Below are 17,270 nucleotides of genomic sequence, written 5' to 3'. Positions count from 1 at the left end.
AAAGCTCTACCTAAATCCTTTCATGGTGCAAAGTTTCATCTCTTTATCTTTAAAAATGACGATTTAAAAAATAATAATTTTAAAACCTCAATTTAAAAAAAATTCCTAAAAAATCAATGGATGAACAGATCTGTTTCAAATTTGGTATGACTAAAGCCCTTCCTAAGAGCTACAATTGTGCCAAGTTTCATGTCTTTATCTTAAAAAATGATGGAGTTATAAGCATTTTTGTTAATTCTCATTAGAGCTGCTCTTTGGGGAAAAAATCCGGACTTCCCTCCCCCTCTCGGATTTGCCATCAAAAACCCGGACAAATCCGGGCAAATCCGGTCATATGGTCACCGTATTTTAGGCCCCTTCCAACTCTATGATTCTATGAAACCTCGGAGAGCCATGTCTGCCAGTCAGTATCAAATAGGGATGTAGGAAGAATTTGTTTCAGTTTGTTTTTGATCAGGGTCTACCCAGGTTGAACCTTCCGGACCACGCATGGACTAAAAAATGCTCTGTAGCTGAAGTCCGTGTGTTCTGGAGCTTCCAGTGGGATTCGCAGACCTCCCCCTCGCCACCCATGGTCCTGGCTGATGGCAGAAGCCAGGCTGGGGCCGCCTCTCTGTTCTGCAGCCCCAGGGCACCTCGTGGGTTGTATGTCGTGGCCCCCCAGGTGTGAGCCTGAACACAGCTCTTCCCCTTTTGAGCAGAAACCGCTTCAAACCCAGAACAAAGCTTGGGCTTTGACCTTGGGAGCGGGGTGGGGCGGGGGGGGGGTCTGGAAAACAGCTGCACTGCAGCCGAACTTGACGGGGCATGGAGTGAATCTATGCAAGCCAAGAGCACGGCGGGCCTTTTACAAGCCTCGTGGGGGTGTCTTGGTTTTATCAGCCCCACGCTGGTTGGGGCTGTGCAGGCGGAGGGGGGGTGGGGGACAGGGGAGAGGGGAGGGGAGGGGGAAAAGAGAGGCAAGGGTCTTTTTCCAGGGGGGTTATTTCTGTCATGTCCATATACCAGCTTTCCCCAATGTGGTGGCCTCCAGACGTGTTGGACTCCAAGTCCCAGCACATCTCAGCTGGCTATCATAGAATCATAGAATAGCAGAGTTGGAAGGGGCCTACAAGGCCATTGAGTCCAACCCCCTGCTCAATGCAGGAATCCACCCTAAAGCATCCCTGACAGGTGGTTGTCCAGCTGCCTCTTGAAGGCCTCTAGTGTGGGAGAGCCCACAACCTCCCTAGGTAACTGATTCCATTGTCGCACTGCTCTAACAGTCAGGAATTTTTTCCTGATGTCCAGCTGGAATCTGGCTTCCTTTAACTTGAGCCCGTTATTCCGTGTCCTGCACTCTGGGAGGATCGAGAAGAGATCCTGGCCCTCCTCTGAGTGACAACCTTTCAAGGATTTGAAGAGTGCTCTCATATCTCCCCTCAATCTTCTCTTCTCCAGGCTAAACCTGCCCAGTTCTTTCAGTCTCTCTTCATAGGGCTGTTTCCAGACCCCTGATCATCCTGGTTGCCCTCCTCTGAACACGCTCCAGCTTGTCTGCGTCCAAGCTGACAATCATGCACACTTGCTGGCCTTGCGCTGGGCTCGGAAAACTTGGGAACCGACTCACGGTTTGGTCCAGAGCAGGGGGCCAAACCAGGCTGGGCTGACTCACCTTCGCACGGCACAGTGGCTGCCGTAGATAAAGAACGCCTTGCGACGTGCAGAAGGTCTGATACTGGCCAATAGGGATGGCTTAGTGGATAAAGTGACAGTGACGGGAACTCTGGGGGGAAAGTGACCACGTCACACTTGAACTCTTGATTTTAAAGGAAGCAGGTCGGCTGGCATCCTGGAGATGGTTGTTGTTGTTGCACTTCAATGTCACTCGCTTCATCCACAAGGCTGGGTCCTTAGCTTTTCATACTTGAGAGGGTGGAGAAAAAGCGTTCTTCTCCACCCACCTGGTCCCTTCCTCTTCTACTGCTCCCTCCTTCTGCCCCCCCTCCCCCACTTCTGCAACTAGATTTAAAGTCAGAGAAATTGCATGAGTGATGTCTTCCTTTCAGCTCAAAGGATGATGCAGTCCTAGGCAGGATCTACGCTACTGCTTTATAAAAGTTTTGAAGTGCACTGATAACTGTTGGGGCCCGGAACACAGGCCATGTATTGTTTTCAAACTGCTTTCATTGTGTGAAGTCCTGCTTGGTGTAGGTCTGGCCCCAGATTCTGCTTTGCTTTTAGTTTCTCCCTCCCTCCCTCCTCCTCCTCCTCCCTCTCCCCAGTGCTGGCTGGTGCCCAGTGGGGCTGGTGGGGTGGAGGACAGAGCAGTTAACTGTAGGCGAAGCCAAGGGGTCTCAGAAGGTGGAGGCAAATAGGTCTAGTTTTCCAGCACCCTCCCCTCCCACTGAAAAGACACCAACAGCACTTAAAAAACGTGTTCATAGCATCAAACTGAACTGAAGAATAGTTTTTTGCCCAGGTTCAAGGGGTTGCATGTTTTCCTACCTGATTCTGTGCCGGAAGAAAAGCTGCGTGGCCTCTACGACGGCCGCCCCGATGCTCCAATGACGCACTGCCGCTCCTTGAGCCAAGGTGTTTGGTCTCATAGAATCATAGAATCATAGAATAGCAGAGTTGGAAGGGCTCTACAAGGCCATCGAGTCCAACCCCCTGCTCAATGCAGGAATCCCCCCTAAAGCATCCCTGACAGAAGGCCTCTAGTGTGGGCGAGCCCACGACCTCACCAGGCAACTGATTCCATTGCCATACTGCTCTAACAGGACGTTTTTCCTGATGTCCAGCTGGAATCTGGCTTCCTGTAACTTGAGCCCATTATTCCGTATCCTGCACTCTGGAGGGATCCAGAAGAGATCCTGGCCCTCCTCTTTCAAGTCTTTGAAGAGTGCTCTCATGTCTCCCCTCCATCTTCTCTTCTCCAGGCTCAACATGCCCAGTTCTTTCAGTCTATCTTCATAGGGCTTTGTTTCCAGACCCCTGATCATCCTGGTTGCCCTCCTCTGAACACGCTCCAGCTTGTCTGCGTGCTTCTTGAATTGTGGAGCCCAGAACTGGACGCAATACTCTAGATGAGGCCTAACCAGGGCCGAATAGAGGGGAACCAGTCTCAGAGCTTTCGGAAGCGTAGCCCTGCCTGTTTTTGAAACAGCCTGCGCCTGCTCATGCCTGCTGCCCGTTGCCATAATTTGGAGCAGGTGCAGTGCATGCACACGGAATGTGTGCCACAGGAGCCCCTGGGCATGCGAAGGGCAGAAACCGTCGCTGCACATGCGCGAACTCCAGCCACCAAGGACAATGCTCTGGAGAGAGTCCGGGCACTGGGCAACTCCCAGGAAGTGTGCAGCCACACACAATCACTGAATGTGGCTGTAAGAGTGACGGGCGTGGGCGGGTGTTGGCTTTGCCCTGCCAGCCCAAACTGATGGTCTGCTTCTGCATCATAACCCCCCCCCCCCACGAATATCTGACAGCCTAGTCTGGGTGTGCGCAGGAAGTAAGAAGCAGGCGACCATGTTGGATGGGGACCCTTCTTCGAGGGCTCAGCAGCCCCCCCCCCTCGCCCCTGCCCGGCTGCATTTCTTCATGCTGCTGCTGCTGCTGTTGACTGATGTGAGCCAAATGGGCTGGCTTGGTGGTGCCGTCACTTCCCTTTCTCTTTGCTCTAGAGGACGGCAATCCCCCCAACTCGCACCTGGGGCCGGTGGAAGAGAGGCTGGCTTTGCACGTTCTGCAGGAGCAAGGCCTGGTGCCTGAGCACGTGGAGACGCGGCGGCTGTACAGTCCCCTGCAGCCGGACATCGAGCAGGTAAGGCAGGAGTGGAAGCGGCAGATGGGCCTGAAGGAGCCCCTCCGGCTCCAGAGTGAGGAGCAAGTGTCCGGAGGGCTTCCAGCAGCAGCAGGGCTGAAATAGTCGTCGTAATAAGCGCCCCCTTACAAAAGTTGTGGTCTTCTGCCCGGACAAAAGCTATGAAATGCAGTTCGTATAATGTGCTTGTCTTGTATGGTTCATTCTGCTTCTGCCAGTGAGGAGCATTGAAGGCCCATCTCCCTGATGATGGGATAGGATGTACAGCCTCACCCCCACGCCCCACCCCCATCTCCTGAAATTCAACCAGGGATGGCTCATACTGTGAGAGCCAGTGTGGTGTAGAAGTTAGAGTGTCGGACTGGGAGTCGGGAGATCCGGGTTTTAGTCCCCGCTTGGCCATGGAAACCCACTGGGTGACTTTGGGCCAGTCCCAGACTCTCGGCCCAACCCTCCTCACAGGGTTGTTGTTGTGAGGATAACATGGAGAGGAGGAGGATTATGTACGCTGCCTTGGGTTCCTTGGAAGGAAAAATGTGGGATATAAATGCAGTAACACATACATACCGTGCTAAGCTTGTCTTTGCAATCATAAAAGATAACAACTTGTTTTAAAAGCAGGGCTCAGGTCCCCACTCAGCCATGTAGCTTACTGTGCAATCATTCCCTGGTTGTTAACTCCCAACCAAACCTACCTCACAGGATTGTTGTGCGGCTAAAATGAAAGAACCCTTCGTACGTCCTCAGATGCAAGTAAATGAGATCAGAAAAAGTAAACTGAAACTGGGTGTTTGAGAAAACGTTCAGTATTAATACATCTCAGGGGGAAAGTACAAGAGAGAGAGAGAGAGAGAGAGAGAGAGAGAGAACAGCCTAGTGGCTAGATGGTCAGATGTAGACTAGGAAACCCTGCTCAGCTGCAAAGCTTCCTGGGTTATCTTTGGCGAGTCACTAACTTTCAACCTAACCATCCTCACAAGGTTGTGAGATTACACAGGCGGAATTCTGCATGTCCCCTTGACCTTCTTGGAGGAAGGACAGGACATACATTTGCCTTTGCATCCTTGAGAGAGGATGCCCAGGGCCTCTTTGGTGTTCTTTCTTGCATTGACTCCACACAGCATTGTCCAGTGACAAACTCAAAGCACCACTGAATCCCCCACTACAGGCAGCATTGAGCGGGGTGGGTGGGATGGACTTGATGGCCTTATAGGTCCCTTCCAACTCTACGATTCCATGATTCTAACCCAAGATCCTGCTGTTCTTCCCTCACCTTCCCCAGGTCAGTCTCTGTCCAGAAGCAGTCTGTGTGCCTCTGGCTGGCTTCTGAAAGGAATGCTCCCCACTTCCTGGGCTCACAAATCCTCTCAGGGATATTGCCAGAAGCAGGCTGTGAGGAGGACGCAGCAGCAGGGCCCCAGAACTCATCCCATCTTTATGGCTTCTTCTTCCATTACAGGGAAAGCTTCAGATGTGGGTGGACCTGTTCCCAAAATCACTTGGAGCGCCTGGGCCACCGTTCAACGTGAGCCCGCGGAGAGCAAAGAGGTGAGGGATGATCTCTCTCAAATTCCTGGTTCCCCTCTATTCGGCCCTGGTTAGGCCTCATCGAGAGTATTGCATCCAGTTCTGGGCTCCACAATTCAAGAAGGATGCAGACAATCTGGCGCATCTTCAGAGGAGGGCAACCAGGATGATCAGGGGTCTGGAAACAAAGCCCTATGAGGAGAGACTGAAAGAACTGGGCATGTTTAGCCTGGAGAAGAGAAGATTGAGGGGAGGCAGGATAGCACTCTTCAAAGACTTAAAAGGTTGTCACACAGAGGAGGGCCAGGATCTCTTCTCGATCATCTCAGAGTGCAGGACACAGAATAACGGGCTCAAGTTAAAGGAAGCCAGATTCCAGCTGGACATCAGAAAAAACTTCCTGATTGTTAGAGCAGTACGTCAATGGAACCAGTGACCAAGGGAGGTTGTGGGCTCTCCCACACTAGAGGCCTTCAAGAGGCAGCTGGACAACCATCTGTCAGGGATGCTTTAAGGTGGATTCCTGCATTGAGCAGGGGGTTGGACTCGATGGCCTTGTAGGCCCCTTCCAACTCCGCTATTCTATGATTCTATGATTCTAGGGAGGAGCAAGAAGCAAGAATAGGTGACACCAGGGCTACGGAGATCCGCAGAACTGCAAAGGGGGAATCCCTGAGGAGCTGGGAAGGAGCAACCCACCTCCCTCTGTTCCGCGGACTCCTGGCTCCCTGCTGCCTTTTGTCAACATGCTGATGCCCCTCTTGGCCTTTGGGTTTCAGGTTCTACTTGCGCTGCATTGTGTGGAATGCAAGAGATGTCATCCTGGACGACCTCAGCATCACCGGCGAGAAGATGAGCGACATCTACGTGAAAGGGTAAGCAGTGCTGCCACTCCGGTCTGGGAGAGGAACTAGAGCAGCTTCCCCCCAACCTAGCCTCCTCCAGACATGTTGGATCACAACTCCCACAATCCGCTGACAGCACGGCCGTTGGCTACCCTGGAGGGAAACATCAGCCTTTTAAGGAACGGCTGATGAATTTGCACCATTCCGTTTAGTCTTAACTGGTCCCTCTTTGGTCTCTCCCTGCTTCCCATTCATAAAATGTTCAGTCCCTCCCCAGCAAGACACCAATCCTTTGGGAGGGGCCATGGCTCATTGTGGCAGAGCCCCGGCTTTGCATGCGGAAAGCCCCAGGTTCGATCCCTGGCATCTGCACATAGGAGGGGGTCTGGAAACAGCAGGCATCTGCACATGATCAGGGGTCTGGAAACAAAGCCCTATGAGGAGAGACTGAAAGAACTGGGCAGGTTTAGCCTGGAGAAGAGAAGGCGGAGGGGAGACATGAGAGCACTCTTCAAAGACTTGAAAGGTGGTCACACAGAGGACGGCCAGGATCTCTTCTCGATCCTCCCAGAGTGCAGGACACGGAATAACGGGCTCAAGTTAAAGGAAGCCAGATTCCGGGTGGACATCAGGAAAACTTTCCTGACTTTTAGAGCAGTACGACAATGGAATCAGTTACCAAGGGAGGTTTTGGGCTCTCCCACACTAGAGGCCTTCAAGAGGCAGCTGGACAACCCTCTGTCAGGGATGCTTTAGGGTGGATTCCTGCATTGAGCAGGGGGTTGGACTCGATGGCCTTGTAGGCCCCTTCCAACTCTGCTAGTCTATGATTCTATGATTCTAGGATGGGAAAACGCGTGCCTGAAACTCTGGAGAGCCGCGGCTGCCAGCCAGCATCAAGATGACTGGGCTAGATGGACTAGGGAGGGTCTGTCCCAGGATGAGGCAGCTCCTCCGGTTCCAAAGGGGTTGGTGCTTGAACAAGAACAAACCACCATCCAGGTGCACAATCAGTGATTTTTTTTTTTTTAAAAAAATCGCCCTAGTCTTGGATTCCCCAACATTCGTCCCACCAAGCAAACGAAGTTCCCAAGTTACAGAGAGCGGCAAAAATAAAGTAAAAGAGAGAGAGAGAGAGAGAGGAAGAAACAGCCACCCATTACACACCTAAAAAAGGATACTATAGAGCTGGAAAAAGGGCAGAAAAGGGCAACTAAAATGGTTAAGGGGCTGGAGCATCTCCCCTGCGAGGGAAGGCTACATCAACTGGGATTGTTTAGCTTGGAAAAAAGGAGGGGAGACCTGATAGAGGTGTACAAAATAATGCTTGGTGTGGAGAATGTGGACAGGGAGACATTTTTCTCGCTCTCTCAAAATACTAGAACCCGGGGTCATCCCATGAAACTAATTGGTGGGAGATTCAGGACAGAGAAAAGGAAGAACTTCTTCACAGAGTTAAATTATGGAACTCACTATCACGGGATGTAGTGATGGCCGCCAGTTTGGATGGCTTGAAAAGGGGGTTGGATAAATTCTTAAAGGAGGCGAAGGCTATCCATGGCTACTAGCCCTGATGGTTGTGTGCTATCTCCAGTATTCGAGGCAGTAAGCCTGTGTGCACCAGTTGCTGGGGAACATGGGTGGGAGGGTGCTGTGGCACCAGGTCCTGCTTGTTCATCCCTGGCCAATGGCTGGTGGGCCCCTGTGTGAACAGAGTGCTGGACTAGACGGACCCTTGGTCTGATCCAGGCTCAGGGCTCTTCTGATGTTCTTCTGTTCTTATGACTGGAGTCAACTGTCACCCCACTAAAGCGTTTCCACCCCAAAGCATTTCCTAACATCTTGCTTCCCCCCATCCCACCCCAGATTTATGGAATAGGTCATTTTTCCCTGCCTGCAAATGGGCTGGTGAATTTGAGGAGCTTTCTACACCTGCCTCTTTGGCTTCCAACTTGGGATGGCGAATACAGGGGAGGGGCCAGGATGCTGCCAGTGCCCTCCTACATGGCTGTTGAGCTGTGTTTGGCCTGATGGGTCCCAAGTGGGGCAGGCCTGCCGTTGCGTGAAATCCAGCTCCAGGCCCAAAGACCAGCCTGCATAAGGATGGAGATCAAAACTGAAGGGAGGCGGAATGGAAGAACTGGTGCAGGCCTAGACCCCAAGCATGGCTGAAAAGCTGGGTGTTCTTTCTAGGGCTGTGTACGGACCCCCCCCACCCGATTTGCTTCGGATCCCGAACCGCAACTTTCAGATCGGGTCCACTCCGTGCCGATCTGCCAGTGGTCCGCTTCGCTTCGCTGCGGAGCTCTGGATCCGAATCGGAGCTCTGCAGCGGCAGCGGTGGCGCTGCTGCTGCCAGGGAAGGCCCCCCTCTCTCCTCCCCGTTTACCTGCATCCGTCTGCGATCCAGCGGCTGCTTCAACTGAGCCTGAGGACTCGTCTTCTGGTTTGAGTCCTCGGGCTCAGTTGAAGCCACGGACGGACCGCAGATGGACGCAGGTAAGACCCCCCTCCCCCCTGACCCCTTACCTGGCTCTGCTGCTGTGGCGGCAGGTCCAGGTCCCCCCCCCCCTCGTATGCAGCACTTACCTGGTCTGTTGCAGCCCGTCGCCAGCTTCACTAGAGCCCGTGGCTCAACCCAGAACTGTGGCCTACACTTCTGGGTTGAGCCACGGGCTCTAGTGAAGCCGGTGATGGGCCACGGCGGACCAGGTAAGACCCCCTCCCCCCGCACGGGTGGTGGCAGCACCAGGTAAGGCCCCCTTACCTGTTTTGTGGAGCTCTGGATCGAGGCGAAGGATCTGCCTTCATCTCGATCCGCTCCCTGACGCTCCGCTGCCCCCCCAATCCTCTTCGCCTCCGCCTTAAGGGGAGGCAAAGCACCCCGATCCGCTTCTGCTTCTCCAATCCGAAGTGAAGTGGAGCACAGCCCTAGTTCTTTCCTTCCTTTGAATCTCCCTTTAAAACATGCTTTTTTGGGGCCGTTTTGAGCGAGTTGCAGCTGCTCCTTCCAATCTGCCCGTCGTCTGGACGCTGCTCTGCACGGTCTGTTCTGCAGATGTCCGTCCTTAGCGCCACTGACGTGATTGTGGTTGAGTTGCTCAGCGCGGGCCGTTGGTTTGTTTTGTAGGTGGCTCACCGGTTACGAAGAGAACAAGCTGAAGACCGACGTGCATTACAGGTCCATGGGGGGCGAAGGGAACTTCAACTGGCGGTTTGTCTTCCCCTTTGACTACCTTCCGGCTGAGCAAGTCTGCTATGTAGCTAAGAAGGTGAGTGTCTCTCGGCCAGAGAGGGGATCTGCTTGCTGCTGGCTGTTTTCCATCTCCGTTGGAGTCGCTTAAACGGCGCTTTTGGACGAGGCGTTGATGGCGCAATCGCCCTGCCTCATTCGCGGAATTTTACAGGAGGTCCGGCGATGATGTCTCCTGCTTGTAACAAGACAGTGTTTGCCCACCACTGCTTCCATCTCTTTTCTTACAAAAACACAAATAAAAAAATTAAATCTGCTAAGGAAGGTAAAACAGAAGAGCTGCACGGACGCCTTTGGACTGGTAGAGCGAGGCGCCCTCGGCCTGGAAGCTCCCAAGACGAGTCCTCTCTAAGACTGACATGATTTGAGGGGTGGAAGGGGGGGGAGGGGGGAGAGGAGAATTCCCATGCACATCCTACATCATCATCATCATTATTATTATTATTATTATTATTATTATTATTATTATTATTATTTCACCTTTTCCCCAATACTGAGACTCAAGGCAGCTTTAAAACTAAAACATACACAATTACAAAACCAAATCATATAAACAGAAATAATCAAAAGTTAAAAATAGAATAACCAGGTGTAATATTAAAACATTTTTAAAATGTTTGTGAACCGCCCAGATTGCTCCGGCTATTGGGCGGTATAGAAATGTAATAAATAAATAAATAAATAAATAAATAAATAAATAGACACATGACAATAAAAAATCCAGCGTATTAACAGAGGTCCAGACTTTTCTGCTGGAACAAAGAAGTTTTTGCCTGCCTCTGGAAATGCAGCAAAGAGGGGGCCAGTTTAGCCTCCCTGGGGAGGGAGTCCCACAGCCCTGGGGCAGCCACCGAGAAGGCCCTCTCCCGCGTTCCCACCCGGTGTGCCTGTGACGCTATAAATTGCTCTTTCAAAATTATGCCCACATTTAAATCCATTTCTATACCTCTACTTCACTTCTTGATACAAGCCTTTCATTAACATTTGCAGCTTGATAGAGAGAAAGAGAGAGAGAGAGAGAGAGAGAAACCTCCACCAAGACATGAGGAGGGCAACCAGGATGATCAGTGGTCTGGAAATAAAGCCCTATGAGGAGAGACTGAAAGAACTGGGCATGTTGAGCCTGGAGAAGAGAAGATTGAGGGGAGACAGGATAGCACTCTTCAAATACTTAAAAGGTTGTCACACAGAGGAGGGCCAGGAGTTCTTCTTGATCCTCCCAGAGTGCAGGACACGGAATAACGGGCTCAAGTTACAGGAAGCCAGATTCCAGCTGGACATCAGGAAAAATTTCCTGACTGTTAGAGCAGTATGACAATGGAATCAGTTACCTAGGGAGGTTGTGGGCTCTCCCACACTAGAGGCCTTCAAGAGGCAGCTGGACAGCCATCTGTCAGATGTGCTTTGAGGTGGATTCCTGCATTGAGCAGGGGGGTGGATGGCCTTGTAGGCCCCTTCCAACTCTGCTATTTTATGATTCTATGAATTCTGAATTTGGCAAGTTAGTCTTTGATAATCTTTATTAACTCAAAAAGCCTAAAATTGAGGTCATCATCCATAGAGCTGCACAGCTAGTTCGCTGCATCTAAGGGAGTTGGAGATTAATGCTTCTCAGCAGGAGCAGAGTTAACACACACCCTCCCCCAAATGAATGAACAGTTGTTTAGATCATAGAATCATAGAATCATAGAATAGCAGAGCTGGAAGGGGCCTACAAGGCCATCGAGTCCAACCCCCTGCTCAATGCAGGAATCCACCCTAAAGCATCCCTGACCGACAGCTGCCCAGCTGCCTCTTGAAGGCTTCTAGTGTGGGAGATGTTGGAGATAAGCAGGGATAAAGAGTTAGGACAATATTCTGTTTGATTTCTTTCCCTGCATGTTCTGGGCAGCCTTTGCAAGCACCATTTCCTTTGCAGGAGAAAGCATTCGAAGGTTTCTAGCCTTCAAGGAGGAGGAGAGAATATGTACTTTCCCTTTCACTCCTCTTCTTAGAATTTTTTTCAGCTGCTCTTTGTGAGTTCACTTGGCGTCCCCGTCATGTTAGTATACGGGCACAAATTTACTTTAATACACACCTTCCTGTGATTTACATTGTTCAAGAAACACACAGGTAGACAATTACCATACCTTTGCATAATACATAATTAGAACTCCGATGATTTATTGTCCGTAATAAATGAATTCGGTATGCAACTCAGAATTTCATTGGTCAGCTGGCCGGTGGAGGCCAGGAGAATCTGAAGCCATTTCACTCCCAGCTGGACAAGCGCTGAGTTTGCAAACCACCCCCTCCCAACCAGTGAAAGCTGCCCTAAAGCATACCATCTGTCAGGGATGATTTATTGTGGATTCTTGCATTGAGCAGGGGGTTGGACTTGATGGCCTTATAGGCCCCTTCCAACTCTACTATTCTATGATTCTAAAAAGACTCTGAGCAAGGCACGTCCCGCTGTGCCGAGATTGATTCCTCCGCACACACTGCACCACCCAACCACCACGTGTTTGCCGTCACTGGATCTGAAAAATAAACAGCTTGTAAAAGTAGAAAGAATGAATGAATGAAAAGCCAGGCTCTGGAGGCAGGAGACACATTCCTCTCTGGCAATTTTTGATCTCGCCATGTGCTGTTTGAAGTCCAGGTTCATTACTTGTTGCGGTAAAAAAAGGAGGAGGGGGTGGGGTGAGAAAGAGAAAGGAAAATTGCAGCCTTGAAGTTCAAACCCAAACGCTCAGATGGAAAACTCAGGACCGCCACAAAGCCACCTGCATGGATGGGGCCATCATGGACCAGGTGGGGGCATAAGGGAATGCCTTGAGGCATGTGGGGCAGGACAGCCATTGAGGAGAAGCACCAACCGCCAGTCAGGAAGGCGCCTGGACCCACTTTGGCCCTGGAAAGCTAGTGGTGAAGACTGTGCTGCACCAGGTGGGCTGCCAGGTAGCTCTGGGGCCCAGCCAGTTCCAAGCTCCTGCAAGGATGGTGCCTCTGGGCTGAATTGGGCCTTCTTTGTCCTTTGCTGCCAGGAGAGTCCCAAATTGGAGGGAGTGGACAAAGTGGTGGATTTGTGCCAGGTAATCCTTGGGTTCAAATCCTGGATCAGCTGTTCAACTGAGGCAAACCACAGTCCCTCAGCCTAAGCGAACCTCTAGAGTTGTTCTGAGGGTAAATGAGGAAAGGCAGGATGCGAACATGAAATATCCTTTTAACTAAGGTTCCTGGTTTCAGGCAGCCGGCTCGGGTCGACTCAGCCTTCCATCCTCCCGAGGTTGGTAAAATGAGTACCCAGTTAGCTGGGGGAAAGGTAATAACGGCCGGGGAAGGCAACGGCAAACCATCCCGCTATAAGGCCTGCCAAGGAAACGTCAGCGAAAGCTGGCGTCCCTCCAAGAGTCAGTAATGACTCAGTGCTTGCACGAGAGGTTCCTTTCCTTTCCTTTCCTTTCCTTTCCTTTCCTTTCCTTTCCTTTCCTTTCCTTTCCTTTCCTTTCCTGGGGATGTACAGAAAAGCTTGCTGAGGAATTTCACCAGGTCACAGCATTTGGCTTCCCCTGAAATGCCCTGGATGCTTCTCTTTGAGCAAACTTCAAAGGCAACTTGGAAGGTGCTGGGTGTGGCTCCCTCTCTGGTCAGTGAGCAAAGGCGGGTTTGAGTGGTCCCTTATCAGGGTTGCCTTGTGGGACCACACCCCCACGACGCACGCGCCGCGATGAGGGTGCTTCTTTGAGTCCAATTCTGCTTTTAGTGGGGTTTGGTTGCAACCCCACAACTATGTTCTTTGCACGCTCCTGATGGGAAAGAGGAGAGTGAAGTGACTCACCAAAGACCGCCTAGCAGGGCTGTCATGCTCTCGTGGGAACATCGGACGCTGCCTTACGCCCTGTCAGACCCTTCGTCCATCTGGCCCAGTATTGTCAACAAGCAGCAGCATTCCAGGGTTTCATGCAGGGGTTTCCCCTGCCTCATGGGGAGATGAGGGATGGCGTCAAGGGTAGGTGTGGCTGGGCACCCGCCGAGGGTCCACGTCCCAGCAGGGGCTGACTAACAAGATCCCCCAGGAGTTCATGGAATCAAGAATAGCAGAGTTGGAAGGGGCCTACAAGGCCATCGAGTCCAACCCCCTGCTCAATGCAGGAATCCACACTAAAGCATCCCTGACAGGTTGTTGTCCAGCGGCCTCTTGAAGGCCTCTAGGGTGGGAGAGCCCACCACCTCCCTAGGTAACTGATTCCATTGTCGTACTGCTCTAACAGTCAGGAAGTTTTTCCTGATGTCCAGCTGGAATCTGGCTTCCTTTAATTTGAGCCCGTTATTCTGCGTCCCGCACTCTGGGAGGATCGAGAAGAGATCCTGGCCCTCCTCTGTGTGACAACCTTTCAAGTATTTGAAGAGTGCCTCTCATGTCTCCCCTCAATGAAGAACGAACATGCTCCCTCCCTTCCATCGCACCGAGAAGTCACTGTGTGACAAAAGCACCATCTCATGGAGACGGTGCTTCGTGTGATTTCGTCCCCCTTCTACCATAGGCAAGAACAGCACAAGCCATCTCTGGGTCTGGGCGTTTGTGTGGAGTGGCCTCACCTGCCTCGGTGGGAGTGGGGAGAGCGGAGGAGCATGGACCCCCAAGGAGTGAGGTGCTGCTGCCCCCAGGGGCTGCAAGAACTGGGGCTTAACCCACAGCCGAGTCAGGTTTCTGATCCCGATTTCCCAGGCCTGTCGCAAGCCAGGCTCTCTGCTGGATCTCTCACCCCGTCTGCAGATAACCGTTCCTCATTATTTTGTTCTGAAGCATAAAGCAGAGCTTGTAAATCCCCTCCCTGAAAACTGGGTCAGGAGGTTTGCTTCATGCACACCTTGACTTAGAGGTATGTAATTGTTTGCCGAAGCTCACACCTTTAGGTTAATCTTTCGCAATGCTGTTTCCCCCAGATGTTTCTCCGGGGGCCTCCTCTCGCTATTGTCTCAGCATCTGACCATGGTAGGGCTCCCCCTGTTTCTCTGGGGAGCTCATTATGAAGACGAATGTTTTGCACTCCTCCTTGGAATCTTTCCCCAGATGTAGGACTCGAGCTGGCTTTTTTCTACATTCACTGTCCTCCCAACCAGTGGGATGGCCACGTGCTCCCACAGAAACACTGTCCTCGTACTCGTTCCCCTCTATTCGGCCCTGGTTAGGCCTCATCTAGAGTATTGCGTCCAGTTCTGGGCTCCATAATTCAAGAAGGACGCAGACAAGCTGGAGCGTGTTCAGAGGAGGGCAACCAGGATGATCAAGGGTCTGGAAACAAAGCCCTATGAGGAGAGACTGAAAGAACTGGGCATGTTCAGCCTGGAGAAGAGAAGGCTGATGGGAGACCTGATAGCACTCTACAAATACTTGAAAGGTTGTCACCCAGAGGAGGGCCAGGATCTCTTCTCGCTCCTCCCAGAGTGCAGGACACGGAATAACGGGCTCAAGTGACAGGCGGCCAGATTCCAGCTGGACATCAGGAAAAACTTCCTGACTGTTAGAGCAGTACGATGATGGAATCAGTTACCTAGGGAGGTTGTGGGCTCTCCCACACTAGAGGCCTTCAAGAGGCAGCTGGACAACCCTCTGTCAGGGATGCTTTAGGGTGGATTCCTGCATTGAGCAGGGCGTTGGACTCGATGGCCTTGTAGGCCCCTTCCAACTCTACTATTCTATCTATGATTCTAGGCCATAGTACGTGTGCCCATGCTACCTAGCACTGGAAGCCCTTCGGGCAGGCTGTTGGTGGCAAACCAGCTGATTTAAGAGCCCCGTGGAAACAGCTGCTCCCACAGAGGCAGCAGAACCCAACTAGAAAAGCCACCTGGGTCCCTGGGAAAACCAAGAGAAGTGCCTCTTTTGCGCACACCCACGCAGGGAGGTTCCCATGTCAATACTTGGAAGCCAGGCTGCTTAGGCCCATGCCAATCCTGATCAGGGCAGGTGGAGTCAGTAAATGCCGAGAGCCTCTCTCCCCCTATGCATGGACAGGCTGCAAGAAGACAGTGCAGCAAGTATCCTCTGCCTTGAAATAAATAAATAAATTTAGATCCTGTGCCAAGAGATGAATTCTGAATAAATTATGCAACTTAACCGTGCTTTTACTAGTCATGGGGATGGGCAGCAATTACATTGGGGGCTGACATCCATCCCTTGTCCCCTGGAATTGCTGCTCAGCTCCTACCGTCAGCACCTGGGAGCTGGGCAGACTTTGCCCACACATTTTTTATCTGGAAGGGCTGGAACGTTGTTGCTGGGATTAAATGCTGGCATCCGTACATTGTTGAACTCCTTGGCCTGGGATCCCCACGCAGCCCTGTGTGCCAAACATCTCCGTGCACGCAACGGATTGTGGGAATTCAGCTCTCAGCCTGGCTGAGAGAAGGGAAGGGGCAGATGGGATGCTGAAGCTCAGGATATTTTCTTTTCTAATTGAGCATTTGCTGTGTTCCCATCTATGTGCAAATGAAGGAGCATTTCTGGAGCCTGGACAAGACGGAGAACAAAGTTCCACCCCAACTGGTCCTTCAGATCTGGGACAACGACAAGTTCTCTTTCGATGACTACCTGGGTGAGTGAGCGGCAAGTCTGGGGGAGAAGGAGCAGCCTCCCTCGGGCTCCGGCCTGTGACTTCTCTCTGCCTCATGCCAGTCTGCGCTTGCCTTTCCTACAATCAGTTTTGGGACTTGGCACATGCGCATTTACCGCAGTTTTCAGTTTGCCTCTTTAGTTTTTACAGGCTACCAATGCTCACCAGCACATAGGTGCATGGATTCAATCCCAGCTCAGAAAGGGCACTTGGTATGGTCACGCAGGCACATCAGGATAAGTTTCCGGTGGTATCTACACCACTACTTTATCGTGGTATCGAAGTGGACTGACAACTGTTGGGGCCCATTGACACATCTAGGCCAAGCAGGATATAACATTATGAAAGCAGTATATAAAAGGCAGGAGCCACACCAAGCAGGATATAGCGGTATGAAAGCAGCATATGGTACATGTCAATGGCTCCCAACAGTTGTCAGTGCACTTCAATACCGCTATAAAGCAGTAGTGGGGCTCCTGCCTTTTATGTACTGCTTTCATAGTGCAATATCCTGCTTGGTGTAGATGAGGCCTCTGATACATGAATTAATCAATGTGCACGTTGGTGCCTGTGAGAAAATGAAGAGGCAGTTGTAACACAGGCCAGAAATCAAATGCAGGAGCGTAGGGCGAGCCACTGCATAGAAATCACTTGCCACACGTCATCAGCTGTAATATTTATTTATTTATTTATTTATTACATTTCTATACCGCCCAATAGCCGGAGCTCTCTGGGCGGTTCACAAAAATTAAAACCATTCAAAGTATAAAACAACAGTATAAAACCATAATATAAAATACAATATAAATATAAAAGCTCAACCAGATATGCAGCTGTTTTCAAATGGCAGTTGTGATATGCACAGTAGCTGATAAAGCAGATTCAGATAATGTCCTCTTGACGGGTGGTTCAACTTCCTGACTGTTAGAGCAGTATGACAAAGGAACCAGTTACCTAGGGAGGCCGTGGGCTCTCCCACCCTGGAGGCCTTCAAGAGGCAGCTGGACAGCCGTCTGTCAGGGATGCTTGAAAGCGGATTCTTGCATTGAGCAGGGGGTAGGACTCGATGGCCTTAGAGGCCTCTTCCAACTCTACTATTCTATGATTTTGTTTTACCAAACACTAGCACATACACAGCAAGGCTAAACAGAAGCCTCTTCCCTCTCTGAAAGGTAAGGATTGCATTCTGTGAGCAAGTGAGCAAGTGAAGCATTACCGGGACATTGGCCACAGCTAGACGA

General features: G+C 51.3%; 1 protein-coding gene across 2 annotated transcripts in view; it reads left to right on the top strand.

Annotated features, from left to right (window-relative positions):
- The window catches only part of DYSF (dysferlin), a 201,087-nt gene that overhangs the window by 161,161 nt on the left and 22,656 nt on the right, over positions 1-17,270 (top strand). For both annotated transcript variants that reach the window (XM_063135826.1, XM_063135825.1), the window contains 5 exons: positions 3,666-3,805; positions 5,265-5,353; positions 6,112-6,207; positions 9,308-9,449; positions 15,912-16,011. In XM_063135826.1, coding sequence (XP_062991896.1) covers positions 3,666-3,805; positions 5,265-5,353; positions 6,112-6,207; positions 9,308-9,449; positions 15,912-16,011 — 567 coding nt within the window. The remainder of the gene's footprint in view (positions 1-3,665; positions 3,806-5,264; positions 5,354-6,111; positions 6,208-9,307; positions 9,450-15,911; positions 16,012-17,270) is intronic.

Source organism: Elgaria multicarinata, chromosome 10, assembly GCF_023053635.1.
Source record: "Elgaria multicarinata webbii isolate HBS135686 ecotype San Diego chromosome 10, rElgMul1.1.pri, whole genome shotgun sequence".
Classification (NCBI taxonomy): domain Eukaryota; kingdom Metazoa; phylum Chordata; class Lepidosauria; order Squamata; family Anguidae; genus Elgaria; species Elgaria multicarinata.
The sequence above is the reverse complement of the archived record's forward strand: the minus strand, read 5'-3'. Positions and strand labels throughout refer to the sequence as shown.